Source organism: Crocodylus porosus, unplaced genomic scaffold, assembly GCF_001723895.1.
Source record: "Crocodylus porosus isolate Cpor-Errol unplaced genomic scaffold, CroPor_comp1, whole genome shotgun sequence".
NCBI lineage: Eukaryota > Metazoa > Chordata > Crocodylia > Crocodylidae > Crocodylus > Crocodylus porosus.
The window spans coordinates 8,322,703-8,343,182 of record NW_017728911.1 but is presented as its reverse complement, the minus strand read 5'-3'; the positions used below and the strand labels follow the sequence as shown (position 1 = coordinate 8,343,182).

Genomic DNA, 20,480 nt, shown 5'->3' with positions numbered 1-20,480 from the left:
CACTGCCCATAGCCGGGCCACAGCCCCCTGTTGCCGAGGGCCCCCGCCATGTGCTGCCAGTGGGCCCTTGCCCCAGCCCCGCACTGCCCACGAAGTGCCGGCACCTCTTGTCTTGGCTGGGGCTGGGAGGCAGCAGCTGTTTGCAGCTTCCTGGCTGCAGCTGGTCCAGGTTTTGGGTAGCTGCTGATAGCTATGGAGCCTGGGCTGGGGGGCAGGGGCAGCAGGAGCACAAGCAGGGCTTGGGGGCAGGAGCTTGGGGGGTGGGGGGCAAAGGGCACAAGCAAGGCATTCTGCCATGTACCACTTGCCCTTGTTTTGTTTTTCTGGCATTCCGGCAGCTTCCAAGGTAGGCATTGTGGGGGTTTTTGGCACTCCGGCCAAAAAACATTGCCTATTTCTGCCTTACAACTTTTGTCAAAAGTGTAGAGTTGTAATATATGCAAACTAATTCACAGTTTAACTTCTGTTAATCCTGATGATCACAAATTAAAAGGCTGCTGTCAATGTACATTCCTCGTAAAAGTCCTTAAACTGAAAACACCTTTGATTTATTTAAAACTAAAATAGTTAACATTCTAAAATTCAGCTTTAGAGTTCCTTCATCCCAGATAGTGTTTTGTTGCAGTAGCATATATAGTTGCTTTTGCTACCTGTTTGCAGCCATATGTGCACTGTGGTTCTGCTAATGTGCCCGATCAGATAAGGCCATGGGCATGTTGATGCTAGGAATCACACAGGGTGGTCCTGCATGCATCTGTTCCACCCCTTCCAGTTAGTCTGGTTAACTTGCCTCATTTGGAGGGGTGGGCCTCTTGGGAGAAAAGCAATCAGGGCTGTACTGCTTTAGTAAGGCTGAATTATTCTTTTTCATAAACCAGTATCATGACCAGCTGATGGGTAAACCATTCCTGGTTAGTCATCCTGGTGCATCGGCGGTGAGAGAGCACATTTTCTTATGTTGGCAGTGGCCTTTCCAAAGTAGTAGTTGGATCTATTCAGAAGCCTTAGGCTTAGTCCTTATTGCAAAGTTCTGCTGGTATAGCTGTGTTGGTTATGAGCAGGGATCCTGCTGTTCTCTGTTTAAAAAGCCCAAATTCTCTAATTAAAAACCTCTAAACCCGCATTTTTCCGTGATTAAAGTGAAGCACCACTGTATATATTGAACACAATGCTTTATTGATATATTTACAGTTTTAAAGCAGTTTGGAAGCCTACCAGTGCCTCAATCACTATAATAAAATAAATTCTAAATACCTATTTTGGTGTTTGATTTTTATTTTTTCATTATAGGAAATCAGAGCTCCCCTGACCCCTTTGCTCGCCCCTCACTCCCAAGCCACAGCCATCTCCAGTCCTGCTGGTGCCCTTCACTCCCGACCCACAGCCCCCTGCCTTCCCCAGACCTGCTGGTGCCCCTCATTCCTGACCCACTGCCCCCAGGCTACAGCTCCCCAGTGTGCGGGGCAGGGCAGGGGTGTATAGGGAACAGGGCAGGAGTGCCTAACCCTAAGTGATGCATCAGTTGGGCATGCGGGTGGCACATGTGCCCCCCCCGATTTGTGCGCCTGCAGTAGCCATGGTGCTGCAGCCTGGTTGGACCAGCATGGGCGAGACCCAGACCTGGCATGGGAGAGTGGAGCAGAATGGGGCAGCGGGACTTGTTGCTTCTGCTGCCAGGACCCCCATGCCAGCCATGCCGCCAGCAGCGCAAGAAGTTATTGACTGGAGTGGGGGGTGCTGTGCTACCCTCAACTCCTGCTTCAACTCTCCTTTAAAGGAGAAAATCCATGTTTTCCCATGGCAAATGGAAAACCTGGATCCCTGGTTATGGGTCTGGGAAGATCCTGCCTTTAGTCAAAACAGCTATGCTGGCAAAATCCCCTATGGGGGTGCAGCTCTGTTAGAGGAGTATGGCTTCTGCTGGCAGAGCTTAGGGGAGCTGGTGCAACTCTGGCAACAGAAATACTCCCGGTGCATGCCACATTTTCACCAAGAGGTTTTTCCCTCATAATTGAAGCCCTTAAATCTCTCTAGGGAGTTGGGTGGATTTCATTCCTCCAGTACAGCATTTACAGGAATCCGGGGCAGGCTGATCTTGTAGATGAAAAGGTGCTCCTAGCAGCACAGTGGTGGCTGGTCCAGCACTGCAGCTGTTTCTAATTCCCCTCCATCTGATGGTGCCTTGGTTGTCTCCCTCATTACAGTACTATACACAGCTCACTGCACTCCCAAGCAGCATTAGCTAGTCCTTGGACTAGACTGGAACATCATATTGCAAATTCTTTTGGGTGATTGGAAGTAGCACTACATCCCTGCTGACTCTGAGAGACGGTGAGAGTTGAATAGAGCCTGGTCGCACCCTACCAGGCTGAGCATTTTGCAGGGCTAAAGCATGGCTTTATCTCTGGTTACAGGTCTCTTCAGAGCTTTCATTGTGGTAGTGCTAATGTGTGCACTCCCTGCCTGCATGTTTCCTCTTTCAGCCCTCCTTAAGTAGAAGGGGAGGAGATGTGGCTCCTTGGGTCTAGACCAATGGAGTGGAAGCTTTGCTGCTTTCTTTCCTTCTGTGGGTATGTGAGGAAGGACATTGGAAAGCTTGAACAAAAAAGCAGTTAAGATTGTACTTGAAGCAAACTTCTCCCTAGATTTTACTTTGTCGTCGTCTTCCTTTTCCCAGTCCCAGTGCTCTCACACATTTGATATTCTAGGAAGAACACAGAATGGATGTTGGTTTTTCAGGCTTAGGGTGTTTTTTGTTTTTTTGGAGGGGAGGGGAGGGGAGGGGAGCATTCTGCAAATACGCTGCCTTCCTTTAGAAGATGAAGTCTTAATTGAATGTGAAATTTCAGTTTTAAACAGGATAGCCAGCTGTACTGCAGGAGTAAAATCTAACCTCTTGAAGTCTGTGTTTCCACATTGGACTATTTGCTGTATCATAAAAGCAACCTGAGTACTCTCATTAAAAGTACCATTGCAGGCAGATATATGTAGACTGCTGTGAAACATGCATTTGAAGTTGTATATTGTCTGGATTGTGTAAGTATTTGATCGCTGCCTCTTAGATAATTGGGTATAGATTCTCTGTTGCCTTGCAACAGGCACACTTGCTTTTACAGTGGATGTAAAATGCTGTCATTTTGATTTGGCATTCGTTTGTGCACACTGTGTTTGAAGCAATGGGGAATCGGGCACTTCCTTTGCACAGCTAAGTTATCCATTTCTTGTAATGGCAGCACCTTCCTTCTGTAGCCTTAGCTGAAGGCTTTCAAATACAGCATGTCAGCATGTCTGAGCTGCTAATCACTGAAGTACTGTAAACATTCAAAGCCTTCAGGGACTGATAACTTGCCTTGAGAATTTCTTAGAAAAACTTGTTTCCTGGGAGGAAGGAAGACCTCATGGTTAAGACTCTGTATCAGGACAGCAGTATTCTCCACTAAATTTCTAGCTTTGCCACAGATTTTTTGTATACTTTTGGGCAACTGGTGTAATCTTTTTCTGTGCCTTAGTTCCTCACCCCTTGTCCCTATTTATGGGACAGGGACTTCCACTTACATGTGTACACTGCTTGCTAGAATGAGGTCCTGATCTAACTTTTACTGTAATAAAAACAGTCCAGATCAGCAGTATTCAAGCTTTTGGCTTTGCAGGCTAGTTGAATGGTATAGGGCTGATCTGTGGGCCAGATAGAGGCCAGTGTGCCAAGATTGGGGCCTGGCACCATCTTCTACCCCCATACACAAGGAATGGGCCCCAGGGGCCTGCTGCCACCCCTTGCCCAACCTGGGATTGACCCTTGGAGTCTGGTGCTGCCCCATCCCAGCCTTTTACACTGGGATTGGGCCATGGGACCTGGTGCTGTCCCCTCTGTGCCAGGATTGGCCCTGGGGCCTGGTGCTACGCGTCTGGCCCTACGTGCAGAGATCAGGTGCCCAGTCCAGTGCACAAGGATCTCAGCCGGCCCAGAAAATTGGCAGCAGGGGAGTTGGTTCCTACAGCCAAATTTCAGGACCTGTGGAGAGCCTGTGGGCCACATGTCATGGCACCATGGGCTGAAACTGGCCTGCTGGCCAGGGGTTGAAAATCTCTGGTCTAGATATTGAATATGATTCTGATGTATAGTTTCATTATATGCAGCTTCAGGTTTCATTTATGTGTTGTACTGTCTGCACTGTAATTTTATCTACCGGGATATGGCTTTTCTCTGCACTAATGTTTCTTATGTTCATAAGCATGTATTCACATTTTTGAAGCCTTTGGAATTCTGGTGGAGGATCAGTGACATGCAGCGTTTTTGGGTTCATATTTTAGTGGGAAAATGGTTAGAACGTCGGGTTTTATTTTCAGGCTGTTGCTATTAAGAGATGAAGATGTTTCTGTTGTTGCTGTAACAGATGCAAGCTGTTGCTATTGAGAGATTAAGATTTTTTCTAGACTTTAGTTCTGGGAGTAAGTTGCTGTCTGCACAAATTGTAAGGATAAAAGCAGTTTTGAGAGGAGGGATAAATTTGGTGTGTGTACCCTTTCCTAAACCTTCCCAGATCCTTCAGCCTTTGAAGTGTCTTGATGTTATGCTTAAATGGAAAATGTTTACACCTGCTGATGGAGTGTCCCCCCCCTCCCCGCTTTCTTGGTTACAGTTATCGTTGTGATGATTTTGTAGTCAATGATACCAAGCTGGGCCTGGTACAGAAAGTCAGAGAACACCTGCAGAACCTGGAGAAGTAAGTAACTTGTTTATACCACTGGATTTGGATGTTGTTTCACTTGAATGGTATTTCCTTTTAGTGCCTTGTTTTGTTCTTGAACATGTGAGATACCATAATATGTTTTAAAACACCATCACTGAGAAGAGATGCAGGAATTAAGGGATTGCTGCTTTCAACATTGACATTTGGAGGAAGCAAGATTAATAGGGAGTTTTGTCTGTAGGTTGATGGAGGAATTCAGACTTGTTCTCCAGAATTTTCTTGCAACCTTGCCATCTAGTCTTTTCTCTTCCATGAAAAGTGGGAACAGGATTCCCAAAAATCAGGTATAAGTTTCCTAAAATTAAGAATAGGTTGGTTGGCTGAGAAGAAAGCTGAATGGGAGATGGAAATATCCAAAATGTTCATTTAGTGGTTTGGTTTCCAAACAGAAAGTAGTCTGGAACATGCAGTTGTATGTATAGTTAGGGTAGAGCTGTGCTTTTTCCATGATATGTTTTCTTCCACTCAATTGTAAATACTAGTAACTTTATAATGCAGACATTTGGGACAGTTCTAGATAGCAGATTTTAGTAGCTTGCTTGGAAATCATGCAAAATACCTAGCAGAAGTTTATGTACAAGCCAGTGTTTCCAAATACTTTTAATCCCTTAGAATTCAGACATCACTGCCACTAAGTAATGCCTATGCTGTGGACAGTCTTCTGTATAGTGGCAGACTTGGTGTCCTTTACACCTGTCCTTGGGTTTGTCCCAAATCTCTATAGCCTCTGCTTCTAGCTGCTCCTCTCTCCCCTTCCTCCCCCCATTATCAGACCTTGCTTGGGCTCTGTTTCCTTGCACAGCCCTTGCCAGGCCACATAGCAGCAGTGGCACGGCTGGTTAGCTGAGCAGGGGATGGAGCTTCCTTGTGCTCCATGCCTGGTGGGGAATCCAGTCTGAGCCAGAGCTGGGCTTTGCCTGACAGTAGGTGGTGGGGAAAGAGGGAGCAGGGAGGCCAAAAGGGTGAGGCAAAAGCTGCAGACAACATGCAGGAGGCTGCTGTGGAACTGACTCTGGCCCTAACCCAGGCTCAGGGTCAGAGCCATAGCAGCCACCTGCCCTACTTCCTGCCCTGCTTTGTATGTGAATCTAAGGGGTGGGGCTTCCCCCCCCCCCATTGAGGTGAGGGACCTCATCTTAGATTCAAGTAAATACAGTACATAAACTTGTGTTGGTGACCTAAAGGTTTTTTGTTTTTTTAAGGAGAGTGACTCTAGTGAGAGAGACTCACTTTAGAATCTCTTTTTAAGCTCTGGAGTGGTTTCTCAAGACAAGAAATGCTATTGTTCTTTTGATTTAGAACACCAGTACGCTTGTGTCAGATCAGAGGTGGCGTGCGAATTAGGAAATGTTTCAGAGTTCTAATACTAGCCACTGTTGAAAATAGAAAGTAAGACCGTCTTTCCCAGAGTGCTGTCTGTGTTAAGAAGAATGTTAGGTTTATCTTGTACCTTTCAAAAAGCTTATGTTGCAAGCAGAAGACAATCTTTCCAGCTGCCAGTGGTTGCAAGCGTAACTATTATGCTAGATAGTACAGTGAATGCTCCTTCACTCTATTTTAAACAATGTTTTCTTTTTATAGTATGTAACTTGTTTTATTTCATTATTATAGTTCAGCTTTTACAGCAGACAGACATAGGAAAAGAAAGCTCTTGGAAAACTCATCTCTAAACAGCAAATTATTAAAAGTAAATGTGAGTACAATGCTTTTAGTATTTGAAGGGGATTTGTCAACTTAGGATAATATTGACCTGGGTTTAAAAAACAGTTATCATTTTTTGGCTTTCAACTTGTATTGCTTTGCCTTCACCCACCAATGGAGAAACAACTCCTTTCTTTTTAAAGAATTGCTGGTGTAGTGTTGTGATCACACTGACCTCGTATTTGATTTTCCCTGCTGTTTGGCAGGATCAGCTAACTAGAAAGCAGTCAAGTGTTCATCGGGACTGACATCACAGAGGTCAATAACAAGCCTTTTTTGATGGACTAGAATTGCAGTCGGTGTTCTCCAGTGCAGAATGCGGAAGAGGGAATGCATCACCTTTCCCTATTCCTTATGGTCCTAACTGCAAATTACTAAGTAAAAGGGAGCTTACTTAAAGCTTTTACAAGGGGCAAGACACCTATTCCCAAACAAATTGGGTGCTCCTGAAAATCTTCCCTTTTGTTTCTTTTGTTATTTACATTGCTGCTCTTACTTTAAATCTAAAATCATGCAGAAAGTTACCTTTGAGGTAACTTGTTTGTATATTCCCTTTCATATATTCAGGCCCCATCTCAGATGGGGAGTGTCTGGCTAGAGTCTGGGGGAAGAAATCTCCTGACTGCCTCAACCCTAATTACTTCCAGTCTCAGGGTAGCTGGGGAGGGAAAAATTTGTCTTGCCCATCTGCCTTAAGAAAGCTGGCTGAGGAGCATCACCTTCAGTCTCTGGCATCCCCTCTTCTCAGCCCCAATGGCTGCATTTATATAAATTGAAACAGCACAAGGATGTAATGCCAGAGGGGATCCTACCAGGTGGAAGCTGAAGTCCCAGTTGTCTTCACTTTTGGTGCCACAGTGCTGACTGTTAAACCTGGCCTGCTGCAGCCTTACCTTTCTGGGAGAGGCAGGACTTCTTCAGAGGTATGTAGCTGGGGGAAAAGCAGTGCCACTTGTACCCGAGCAGGCTGCATATACAGTTCCAAGCAGCCCTTACAAGTTGTTTTGATGGAACATACGTACTTTCAGTTGCTTTCCAAATGAGCTGGTCTAATTGATACATTTCTATGCTGTCCTAATTATGGGAGAACTGAGGAAGTTTTTGAAATACCACAGCCTTTTTTCAGCATCTGGAAAACTCAAAGCTACCAAAATATGAAGTAAAGAAGAGAAGAACTAGAGAAGGTACAGAGAAGAGCAGCAAGGATCATTAGTGGTGTAGAGGGGCTTCCATATGAGGAGAGACTAAAGAGGCTAGTCCTATTCCGTTTAGAAAAGAGATGCCTGATGGGTGACATGATGGAGGTTTAGAAAATACTAAATGGTGAAGGGAAAGTAAATAGGGATTTATTATTTACTATCTCTCAATACAAGAACTAGAGGTTGTAAAATTAAATTAATAGGTAGTAAATTTACAAAAGGAAGTTTTTTTCACATAGCATGTAACTTAAGAGTGGAACTCATTACCACCCCTTGCCCAACCTGGTTGTAGAAGCTGACGCGTTAGCCAGATTTGAAAAGGGATTGGACAGATTTTTGGAGGAAAGGTGCATCAGTAGCCATTGAACAAGGGGGTTAGGCATACAGCCTCTGAATTGGAACTTTTATACAACAAATGCAGGATGCTGCAAGAGAGAGGAAAAGTTGAAAAACTCTAGTTGCTCTCCCTTTCGGTATCCATTCTCCGCCATTCCATTGTGACGCAGGATACAGGGCAAAATGGATCTACAGTCTGACCCAGTAAATGGCAGTTCTTGTTTTTTGTGTATGTTCTAAAATTACAAATGATGTTTAGGTATTGAGAACAGCAAATCAGAAAAAAAGTTAATCATGTTTTTATCAATTTTAGAGTTTGTTCTATTTTCTCAGTTTTTATTGATACTTGAGTAATGCCCAAGGCAATTATTTTTTTCACTGTTGGCACATTGGATCATAATGTAGAAAAAGCAGAGCAGGACTGCTTGCCAGTAATGTTATGCTGAGCCTCCCTGGCTGGGGGTTTGGGTAAAGGACAGTCATAGAGCATTCTGGGGGCGTTATTTTAAGGTGCGTGTTTGTTTCTTTATCAGAAACGAGACCATCTAAAAATAGTTCATTCAGTTACTGGAAAGCTAAATGGTGTTGTGTTTGATTAATACTGAGTTTTCTGACAGAATATTTAAAAATACCCTGGTGGTCTGTAGGGTTTGCTACAGTTTAAAGCTTTTGAATGTTTCTGGTGGCTAATAAGTTGTCTTGTGATACTAGGATGTAGGCTAGAGGATAGTATCTAAATAACTGAACATGCACCCGTCATCCTTCCACGAAAGCAGACTGGCTCTGTTTGGTTTTATGTTGCACTTGGAATAGTGTTGGCAGAAGATTTTAAATACCGTTTTACACAGCTTAAGGGTTAGAAGTTCCTCACACAGTCATTACATAATACTTAAACTTGATTGGCTACAGATAAAGCACAAGGGGTGGGGTTTTGAAAATAAAAATAACTCCAAAACCACATCACTTGGCAAAAACAAGTTAATGTCCATGTAGTATTGCTCTAAATTGTGGGAATCAGTAGTTTTGAAATGCCATGTGCCTGGCCTGTCTGGAACTTTTCCAGCTCATTCTCCTTGTACCTTCTGCCCCTGAAAGCCACTGGAAATCGGGTCCTCAAATACTCTTCAAAATTGCACTGTTAAGAATAAACTGGATAAAAAATCAGTTAAACCCCCCCCCCCCACAATGATGAGGTCTGTGTGAATTGTCCTTTCAAGGAGTTTATGTACATAGACAGTAGCACGTTTTCAATAAATGGACTTGAATGTGAATAGATTAACTGCCCCTAAAAACTGACTGAAAGTTTAAGATCCTTCAGACCATTTGAGTAGGATATGCCACAGCTTTGTCTTCCCCAGCTCAGCTTTGTCATTAGTTTTATTTAAATGTGTTCTTCCAGGCAGGTGAGTTTGGCACATGGTAAGGGGCAGACACCTGTCTCTTCTGACTCATCTGCTTTCTTTGGTTCACAGGGGAGCACCACTGCCCTTTGTGCCACAGGTCTCCGGAATCTGGGGAACACATGTTTCATGAACGCAATTCTCCAGTCTCTCAGGTACTGGTGACATCTCTTGTGCTGTGACAAAATCAGATTCTTGTACTGGTCCAGTGGGGTTTTGGTGGCATCTGTGCTGCAATGCAAGGTGCAAGGGTTCCGCTGCTCTTATCCAAATCTCCCCTGGACTTCCAGGAATGGGAAGTGCTGTGGGAGCTAAATGCTCAGAGTTCCAGGATAAGTGAAGGACCTCTCCCCTCTCCAGAGTGACCCCTACGACTAATTCATAAGCAGCACTACAACCCAAAGAAAGCAGGGGAGCAATATGTTATGGTGTTGATGAAATTGTCTTTGCCCTGAGATAGTTTGAGAAGATGGGGAGAGATTATTGTTGTGAAAATGGTAACAAAGTTTCTGGGTAATTGGTTGTTCAACCTAGGTTTGTGGCAGTGAGGCCTGGCAGACATTCAGATCCCAGTGTGCCTTAACTGAATCATGAACCTAACAGTTTTGCCTCCTACCATGCTATTCACGCATGGCTGGAGGCACAATTAAAGGCTCAGAGATTGGATCCCAGTAGGGCCATAATGCCAGTGCCCTAAACCGGTAAGTTGAGTGCCTGGTGCCCCTGCAGCTGGCTGTCTGATTGGGCTCCCCAGACATGGTGTGCATGGAGCCCTTGAGGCTGGCTGCATGTTCAGTTTCAGGCCCAGTGGGAGCCAGCCACGAAGTCGCTGCACGTCTCTGTTGTGTTGTACCATTAATTGAATGAACATGTGGCAGGGTTACTACTTAAGCTGGTTAATCACATTTTAAGTATAACATCTGCCAGGGGCCTTTTGGTAGCTGAATCGCCAGCATTCTGGCCAGGCTCACACTTGCATGCCTGAGCCCAGACTCCTTTTGTTTAGGCCCAGGGGAGTGGGGTGGATGCGTTTGGTTTTTATTTTGAGCTTTTGCTCCTATTGACAGGGTCAGGGTCTCCTCAGAAAACATGGTTAGAAAAAGTCATACATCTTGGCAGAGAGCTGCACTGAAATAGGGAGTCGTTTGGCCCCTTCTCTATCCTCTCCATATGTATTGTACCGTGCCTGGTTCTGTAGTACAGCAATAGAATCTTTCTACTCCAACGGCAGCATGTAAGATTTAATTGCTGTGTTGCTACAAAAGATGGAATTCTGTTCTCTCCTCATCAAAGGAAGTGTAATGGCTATCGCAGTTTAAAGCCAGGATGGTGATTTATAGTTATGCTCATCGTACATATAATGAGTAATCTTGCTGCAGTATTACATGCATCTAGACTAATTCTGTTGCTGAGAAACGTGAACAATTCAATGTGATCACTTAAATAATTTGAAGAAAGCAGGTGAGCACTTCCAAGGACCTTGTCAAAGTGCGTATGTCTTGTCTCAGTTCTTTATATGTTTCTCTTAAATTTTCCTTTCCTGTAGTAACATTCAGCAGTTTTGCTGCTACTTCAAGGAGTTGCCAGCTGTGGAATTGCGGAATGGGAAAACAGCAGGCAGGCGAACTTACCACACCAGGAGCCAAGGGGATAACAACGTGTAAGTTAACACATTTCTTACTAGCACAGAATTTCAAGAAGCAGCAGCAGATACTTACAGTAGTGTTCCCAGCTACCTTGTTAGTGTCAGTACAGATGGAGAAGCTTAAATGATTTCCATTCTGTTCTTGTAGCTGCTAGTGCACAGGGGAGAGTTGTGAACATCACACAGTGCTAGAGTGTGATCAAGTGAAAGTTTGGAATTAAGTAACCTACCTGGACTATGTGTCACCCAGCGCTTAATGCTGAATCAGTTGTTCAGATACGTTTTTCACTTAGCAGACAAGAATGTATTCAATTGCTAGAAGAACCTTAAACAATGGTAAACATTGTGTTGAACTGAGAAAGATGGGGAGAAGTATGAGAAACAGAAGGCAAAATTCACATAATAAGTGAAGAAAGTTGCTCAGCTTGATCTGAAATCAGGATGAGGTGGGTTTATGGTAAATTTAATATAATAGAGTAAACTAATTAAGTAAAAGAACTAGGTTATCAATATACATTTCCTGCCAGTGAAATTAGGCTATGGTAACAAATGGGAATTCATAGGGTGACTGAGTAGACCAAATCTTCAGGTAAGTTGTAAAATTATACCAGCCTGTAAAGAGTCTGGACAGAATTTACAGGGACAGCTTTAGAAGAGCTTGGATAGCCATGGCAATGAAGACCTAGATAGAAAATCTGTCCCTTTCATCCTTTGCAGCTCTAATTCTATGATGTTGGCTTTCTTCAGCTTTGTGGATTTGAGTCTAGATGTCTAAAATTTTAGACATTTGGGATCTGTTTCTGGGTTTAAAGTAAAACTAAACAGTTTACAAATAGGGACCATTTTCATTAAAATAACTTGTGTAAGATTTATTCCACTGAGCTGAGAAGGACCTGAAGATTATATAAGATTCCCTGCTAATTGGTCACTTTCATTTTCTTTCCCCAGTTCATTGGTGGAAGAGTTTAGGAAGACTCTCTGTGCCCTCTGGCAGGGCAGTCAAACAGCTTTTAGCCCAGAGTCTCTTTTTTATGTCGTTTGGAAAATTATGCCAAATTTTAGGTAAGTTCTGCAAGACAAAGGAAAATGTTTTTGAAAGTAACTTTGTCCTATCTACGGCCTAATCTGTGACTTGCTGGCTCCTGGAACATGCTGCATGTAGCCTCCCCGGTGCTTGCAAATACTTCTTATGACAAGGAGTGCAATGCTATGACTTGCATTCATCTGTAATGACTTGTGTTCAACATGCAACAATGTCTGAGAAGACACATTCTTCATATGTGATATGAGGGTAGTAGCTAATTACTTGGAGTATTGGTTGCTGCAGGGGTAGAAAACTAAATAAGCGTCATATAGGTAAATCACTGAGGAGAAAGACTGGACAGAACCAAAGCCTGTAAGAATGTTAAAAACTTATAGCTGCCACAGGCCTGAACAAAACATACTGGGCAAAACTTCCTTGATTCTCTTAAAACATTGTAACCACTACCTGTGTAACTTTTTAGATAAGGGCTATGAGAGAATTAGTCTGTATGTAATAGGTGTTTTGCACCCATGCTGTCAGAAGAAGGGAAAAAAAGTTACCCAAGTAAATCAAAGTATCATTCCTCTCCAAGGTCGCCCTGTCCTGGCCCCTGAACCTCTTTCAAAGGAGTACTGAAACCTGTTAGGATTTATTGTGATGAAGGTAAGTTGCTCCATGTTCTCAGGTAGTAAAGATGTTCTATATCTGTTACATCTCTAGCAGTGCTGAAAAGATGCTGTGAACATACATGTTTAGATGGATAACCCAGATAATAAAAAGGCCATCTATTCTGTTCTGCACACTGCATAATAAGCTTTCACTGGCTTAATAGAATCAAGGAAGTTTTAATACCAGTAGTTTCAAGCCATGGCCAAACATTGTAGGCATCAAAACATCATCTTTAATATCCTTGACCAGTAACCCCATTATCAGTAATAAATCCACTCTCTAATTCTCATGAGACTAAATAAGAAATCTGTGTCTAAGTTCCTCTAGCAAATTTTCAGCACTGTGGATTCTGTTGTGGCTTTTAACGAAAAAGTGCTGTTGTTTTCTGGGAATTTGGCACTCTTGTGTTAGAAGGAAACTTGCTACCCACTCATAACACAAGCTACTTTGGAATAAGTGCACACTTTTTAGAGGGGTATATTTGTGTAATGAGCCTGCAGGCCATCTGTTTCTCTTTGTGTTGGGTAAAGCAAAGAATGCAGAATGCAATATGGACAGTGGCTGCCTATTCAGGTGCTTAGTCTGCTTTCTACTCCATTCCTCTGGCCTGGAGAAGCAGTGGGTAATAGTTCTAAAGGAATAGTTGTTCAGTGTGGAACTGCACCATGGTGCTTAAGTTACTGATAATACAGCTAGAATGTAGTCCCACTATGTCATGTGGCCAGACTACAGTGGTCATGTGGAGGTAGGTGCTAGGCTTGGAGTTAGGTGTCTTATTGCTGACCTGCCACTATACTACTTCGCTGAGTGCAGTGATGGTGGAACCTTGACATCCTGGGCAGTTGTCAGTTTTTTTCCTACGGATTTCAACATTTCAGAGTTTAGCTTTTAATGCCATTTACCTGTTCTTATCACCACAGACCCTAACTGGATGTAGCATAATGGAAAGCAACTTGAAACTGCTGAGGTCAATTCTCCCTTTCCTGTTCCACACACAAATAGAGAGTATAACTCATTTTAGCAATTAGATGCAAATTTAATACAACTACAGTAGAATGTGTGTAGTGACAAATAAAATTTTCCCCTTAAACTCTGTAGTCTTGCTCTGAGAGCTTGGCCTTTGACCTGTAGTGTGGCAGGTGCGCTCACTTTCTTGCATTCTAAGCTCTATAGTATCTTGCTGGGTTGAAGTAGAGTTACTTTGCTAATGTTTTGTGAATTGTGAGATTCTGGTGTGAGAAACTGCATTTCCAGTCAAAGAAAATGTGTTCATCATTTTAGTCAATTTATGTGGTGGTTTGATCACATTTAAAAGCATACCTTCTAAAACAGGTTTATGCCCATAAAACATTGCTTATACTTGAGTAAATCAAATACCCATCAGGAAGAACAGGGTTATAAATGCCATTGCAAATGAATGTGCAGCACATTTTTAAGATGAAATGTTTCTCATTTAAAAAGATCTCTTTTGAACTAAATATGATCATTTTATTAATTCAGTCTAAGGTGTTGAAAATGCAGGTTCCCTTTTTCATGTCTGAAATGTAGTTTTTCTGCATGCTTCTATTCCCAGAAACCTTTCTGTGGTCATTTGTATAATTTACTCAAAATTTAAAATGCAGATAAAGTAAACAAATTCTGCATTAATTCAGTAATTCCTAGCCAGTCTTTTTGCATTTAAATGATTTTTTTTTTTTTTTTTTTACATTTAGCACCTGGCTTTGAACTGCCTCATTCATTTATTCTATAGGGATGATAATCAGTATGGAGTACTAAGTATCTCATGGTCAGTATCTGTATATAAACAGCTAACTTGGAAATAGAGGATAGAGCATTGGACTGGGCCTCAGGAGAACTGGGTTCTTTTTCCAGCTCTGCCACTGGACTGCTGAAGGACACTGGGCAAGTGATTTCCCTACCTGTAAGATTGTGTTAGATACTCACCTGCATAGCAGAAGGCTTAGCAAGATACTTGTCTTTGATCAGTAATCTTTTGAATTTGGTGTTCCACCTCTACTGACCTTTTTTGTTTTGAAGATGCCTTCACCCAGGAAGGCTACCTGTGTTAGAAATATGTTTAGAACATACTAAAATAGTTGCTTGTTGCTAAAGCAGCAAAGGATAATAATGAAAATCCCTCTTAGTGGTTGGATAAAGCACTCTATTGCTAGAGATATAGCAGGTATTGGAGGAACCAAGTTGATTTTAGGAGGCTTTTGTTTGCAGCATAAACAATCATGTTTGAATAATCCAAGTCACAGTTCCCCTCGTTATCATGGTTGCTCTGTTTGATTTTACATGTGACGCACCACCAGCGTGCGAATGCTAGGTAGTTTCTGTGTGCGTAACATCTGAACACCCCCACCATTTATACATCTGGATTTTTGAGGATCTTATGAAGATTAAGATCATGTCTTCCAGTCTTTCCTTAAATTGATACAGCTTTACCTCAATGACTAATTAAAAAAATCTGTTTAGCCTAACTGCTTCTGCTCCCAGTACCTGGCTACCTGTACAACAACAAGGTTCTCTTGTCTAGGCAACACCTTTCTGCTTACTGCATCCATTGTGGTCCTTAGACTCCAGGGAACTTCAGTAGGTGAAGTTTACTTCCAAATCCAGATGTGCTTGGTTGAGCCTAGATACCCTCTTTCCTTCACATATTGCAAAGTGACTTGAGGATGAGGCATGCTATTCTAAATACAGATGTGAAAGTCAGTCTAGAAATATTAGAAATATTTCCCCTTTCACATGTCTTATTTTAAAGAGCTTGTCATGCAGGAGATGTGGAAGCTACCACCCAGAAAAGGAAAGCCTTTACTTAGAAAAAGAAAACCTGCTGACAGTGCCAAAAGAATGATGGTTTTGTGGCTGAATTAAATCTGACCCAAATTGGCCAGATACTTTTGAATCTTACTGGCAAAAATGTACTTTTGATACTAGATGATACTGAGGCCCCCCTGTTGTATCACTTATGATCAGTTCAGGCTGCAGCCCTGCACAGTTGCACTTCACAGCCCAGATGTGCCAGCAGTGGGGTCTAACTGCCCGTACTGGTTTTTCCCTTGCCGTGCAACAAACTGCTGACATGTGCAAGCAGCAGCCCAAAAGAGGAAGGGAGAGGATGATTTTGCAAGGAGGGAGGAGATAATAGCCACCTCCATCTGCTATGTCTCTAGTGGTCTGTCTAATCCCAGTGCTTGAAAGCAGTGCTGGATATCAACAAATGTGATAGCCTTTTATATGAAGTAAGTTCTCATTGTTGGCCAGCAGTTACAGTGGCCTTAGCCCAGTGATAGGACTTCACCCAGCCAGCTATATATTGGTCATGAAGGGCCAGTCTGTCCTTAAAAACTACAGTTCTACACAGTATTGTAGGTATTGTTGCTTATCAAAACAATGCAAAAGAAGCAAACTGACATATACATCAAAAACAAGTCTTGGCTAGTGTCTGCTGTTCTGTAGTGTTATCAGTGTGGCTTTCATTGGGTTCTTCACCTCTCCTCTCTGCCATTTAGTTTTAAAGTATTAGACTTTAAGTGGAACAGATCTGGATGGGAAGGGAGGGGCACCTCACATTGTCTCCAGATTCATAAGCTGTGTCTTTTGAGATCATGATCAAGTGTTGCTGTCTGATGTAGACCTGTTAATGCCACAGTTGCAGAAGTTGGTTGACTACTGATACTAGAATAGTATGAGCAAGTGAGCACTGTAAAATGCTAAGTAATTGGCTGCATGGTCAGTTTGAACATTGCAAATGTGTTCTGCTAATATGTCATCAATAAAGATGCAGTTTGCATTCACTGCATATCCTTGCATTAAGGGGGTACCAGCAACAAGATGCCCATGAATTCATGCGTTATCTTTTGGACCATCTACATCTGGAACTCCAAGGTGGCTTCAATGGTGTTTCCCGCTCAGTCATCTTGCAAGAAAATTCTGGTCTCTCTGCAAGCAACAAATGTTGCATGTAAGACTGTTTAGTTTTGGTTTTTCCCCCCTTCCCCCAATAGTTTAAGTGACAGCATGTCTGAATCAAAGTTTTGATTCACATATCACTGAGAAACTAAGATTGAAGTATCTAAGTTGTTCTTTGTTTGAATTTTCTTATTGTATCATTATTTTGTATATGTAAAAGAATGAAATTCTAAAGTATGACACTATAGGTCAGGGGTAAGCAGTCCCCAGCATGGGTGTCAGTGTGGCATGCAAAGACGTTTTGAGCACACCTCAGGGCAGATGGTGGGGAAGGGGCCAGGGCTATGCTGCCACAACATGGGTTGGGCTCCTTGTGGCTCCCCTGCCATCCACTGCCGGCACACCAAGATCTGCCAGGTCAAGGATGGGGGGGTTTGGCACTCTGCCCCTGCCATCCACCGCTGGCACACCAAGATCTGCCAGGTCAAGGTGGGGGGGCGGGCTGGCACTCTGCCCAAAACATTGCCTGTCTCTGCTGTGTAGGCCCTTTTACTCACTGTTTTTAACTGTTTTTACTTTGCATCTTGGATCCATTTTTTCTGATGAGTTGTTGAATTCCCTCAGCATGTAAAAGAAAAGAATTAATAGCAGATCAACCCGTGTGACATTTTGATCCACTGTCTTCAAAAACTAAACCCAGCCTCACTGTTCTCTGTTTTGTATGATGTGTTCAGGGAGTCTGAACTCTCTTAATAATCAGTGGCCTGAGTGAGTTGGGTGAGTTGGAAGTTTCCAGGGTGGGAAGGAGTTCTCACCTGTTGTATTTATAATTTAATTAAAAATGGGCCACAGATTGCAGTGTATTCTTGTATTGATGTGAATGGATCAGGGAGTGAGTATAATTTGAAAAAATCCAATTATATCAATTAATAAGACTATTTATCACCTATGAGACATGCTTGAAGCAGCTGCTGCTTTACTTCACCTTTGGTCATGCTTCTGGTTTCTTTCTGATTTTTTTCCAATCGTTCTCTTTTTTTGGAATTGAGGTACGTTAGGTACCTTTCTCATCTTTTCCTTTGGAAATGATTTTTTTTTCCATGTGCACTATTAAAATGAAATCTGCAGTGCAACTGAAACTTTTTTGCTTTAGGCAAGAATGTTGAATCAGTGCAACTTGGACTTGAGCTACTGTGCAGACTCTGTGCAGTAGGAGTAGCTGAGAGTTGTCTGTCCTGATTTATGTAGGGAAAAGAATGACATGTTAAATGGACCTGAGATGCAGACAATGTGTGAGCTTGAAGGTATGCTTCGTGTTCCATGAGAACTGTGTAAATTTTACTACTTGAAATCTACAAGCTTCAGATTTGTTATAAAGCATCACTGGCTATTACATTTTCTTGATTTATGCAGTTCCACAGAGTAATTGTACAGCTTCACAGAGTGGAGAAGTTATACAGGACATTTCAGGTATAGTTTAAAGTGGACCAAAATCTTGCAGTTCTCAGCTGGTCTCAATAAAACTAAATGGGCTTCAAAAGCTGCTTTGCCTGACCAAAAAAACGGAACCTTGTGGCAGTGCCCAAGTGCCAGAGTGGGTGTTAGGAACCTACCCAATCTAAAGTGGCAGAGCCCAGTTATTAATGTGCTATTACCTCCAGCGTAGTAGCTTTATGGAGGTACAGCCAGGAGAGAGTAGTTCACCTGAGGCTCTGTATTGGATAAACACAGGTTGCCTGTGTTTTTTCTTGCCCTGCATTTGCTTGTGATTTTCATTCTACCATGAGTTAGCACTAAGTCACAGAAACATATCTCACTGTGCATGCAATATTGCTGGTTTGGCCTTGTTTTATCAGGAGGCCACCTTAAGATTTCTGTGTTGTAGCTTCTAAAACAAAGAGTACTATCATTTATTTATGCAAGTAAAGAGGACTGATAATGATACAGAAACTCACTTACAAACACAAAAGACTTGCAGGGGAGCAAGTCCAAAGAAGTGCACACTGCACAGACTTCAGTTTTGAGATGTATTCTCCTCTTCAATTTTTTTTAGTATAAAGTCATGGGCTACTACAAGTACAGAATTACCTGTGCCTGAAGTCACCCAGAATTGTTTTTTTTTTTTAAAGACAGAGGACGTTGATCTAGGTCATTGGTGAGAATCTGTTAATTTCCAGTTACCTGCCTAGTATAGCTTCTAATTCTCTCTAGGTTTCTTGTATTCTTGTTATATTTCTGCTTAAATGATTGCTTCATGACATGGGTAAAACCACACTTAAATGAGTTTTTTTCTTGTTTATATTCACACAAACCAAATTGATCTGCCTGTTGACTTGTAAGAGTGCAAGTGTGAAAATGAACTAATTGTAAAAATGCAACCAAACCAGAAATTCTGATGATTTCCTTTCTTTTTCTGGTGGTTGGTTTAGAAATGGAGCTTCTACGGTTGTCACAGCTATATTTGGCGGCATTCTTCAAAATGAAGTCAACTGCTTAATATGTGGGACTGAATCTAGAAAGTTTGACCCATTCCTAGGTAATATTTCTTTCTCTCTCTTTTTTTCCTCTTTCTCTTTTACTTTCTCGCTTTCATCTAACAAACTGCTGTGTAACTTTATAGTAAAACTCTGAATCTTCATCAACCTAGATGATAGGGTTTTGCATGGTAGTATTTTAATGAGTGCTGAGAGATTCATTTTGGTTCTTTATTTTCTAGACCTCTCACTAGATATTCCAAGTCAATTCAGAAATAAACGTACTAAGAACCAAGAAAATGGACCAACGTGCACACTAAGGGGTAAGATTTCCTGGAGGGCAAGATCCTGGACCAGTGAAGGTTCATGGGAGTTTAGTGGAGTTCAGTGGAGGTCAGATATCACCCAAATTGGGTATAATCTGACTGTTGTGACTGTGTATCATTCAGTTATTTTTCGGAAATGTTATAGTGAATTTGAGTAAGAACTTTACTAGCAGCTGGAGTCCAGACTTAGCTATTTCCAGAATGGCTATAGCTTAGTCTTGACTTTAGGGTCCTAGAAAAGTAAGTCTGAGGGAGAACTCATGAGGTCCTGTAGTCCAGCCCCCTCCCCAAAGCAAGATTATCCCTGATTAAACCATCCCAACCAAGTGTCTGTCCAACATGTTCTTTGAAAACATAGGACTGGAGATTTCACAACTTTTCTGGGTAGCCTGTTGTAATGTTTGACTACTCTCATAGTCATAAAATTGCTCCTAATTTCCAATCTGACCTTCCTCTGCTGCATCTTGAGCATATCACACCTAGGTCTATCCCCTACAACCACAGAGAAAAAGTCCATCTCTGTCTTCTCTGTATAATAATTACCCTTTGGGTATTTGAAGACTTGTCACATCTTCCCTTGGCCTTCCCTTCAGACTGATAACCCTAGCCTTTTCAGCCTTTCTTCACAAGTCACATGGTTAATGAAAGTCTTGAGGTTACTGAATGGCCTGTAATAATTTTTGTAGTGCTGCATTGACTTGTTCCAATCTGTCCACATCTTTCTCGAAGTTTGGGGCCCAAAACTGGACACCATGCTAACTAGCGTTGAATAGAGCAGAAGAATCACTTCTTGATTTGTAAGCAATACTCCTGTTGATACAACCCAGTATACTGCTGGGCTTTTTGCTGTAACCCCCAAGTCCTTCTCTGCAGTACTACAGCCTAGCCACTCATTCAACAGGCTTTATTTCTGCGTTCACTTACTCTGTCCCAAGTGCAAGACTGCTTATGTCCTTTCACTAAAGCAGAGGTGCATCGTTAACAGACTTCTCTTGTATACTTGGACATCTCTTACTTTCTTGGCTAAAGTGCATAAA

At 42.4% G+C, this 20,480-nt stretch overlaps 1 protein-coding gene across 1 annotated transcript in view; it reads left to right on the top strand.

Annotated features, from left to right (window-relative positions):
• USP3 (ubiquitin specific peptidase 3) overlaps positions 1–20,480 on the top strand; it is a 53,894-nt gene that overhangs the window by 28,986 nt on the left and 4,428 nt on the right. Inside the window, exons 4-11 of the mRNA XM_019533393.1 lie at positions 4,641–4,724; positions 6,363–6,444; positions 9,460–9,542; positions 10,934–11,047; positions 11,981–12,094; positions 16,549–16,695; positions 19,073–19,179; positions 19,360–19,440. Coding sequence (XP_019388938.1) covers positions 4,641–4,724; positions 6,363–6,444; positions 9,460–9,542; positions 10,934–11,047; positions 11,981–12,094; positions 16,549–16,695; positions 19,073–19,179; positions 19,360–19,440 — 812 coding nt within the window. The remainder of the gene's footprint in view (positions 1–4,640; positions 4,725–6,362; positions 6,445–9,459; positions 9,543–10,933; positions 11,048–11,980; positions 12,095–16,548; positions 16,696–19,072; positions 19,180–19,359; positions 19,441–20,480) is intronic.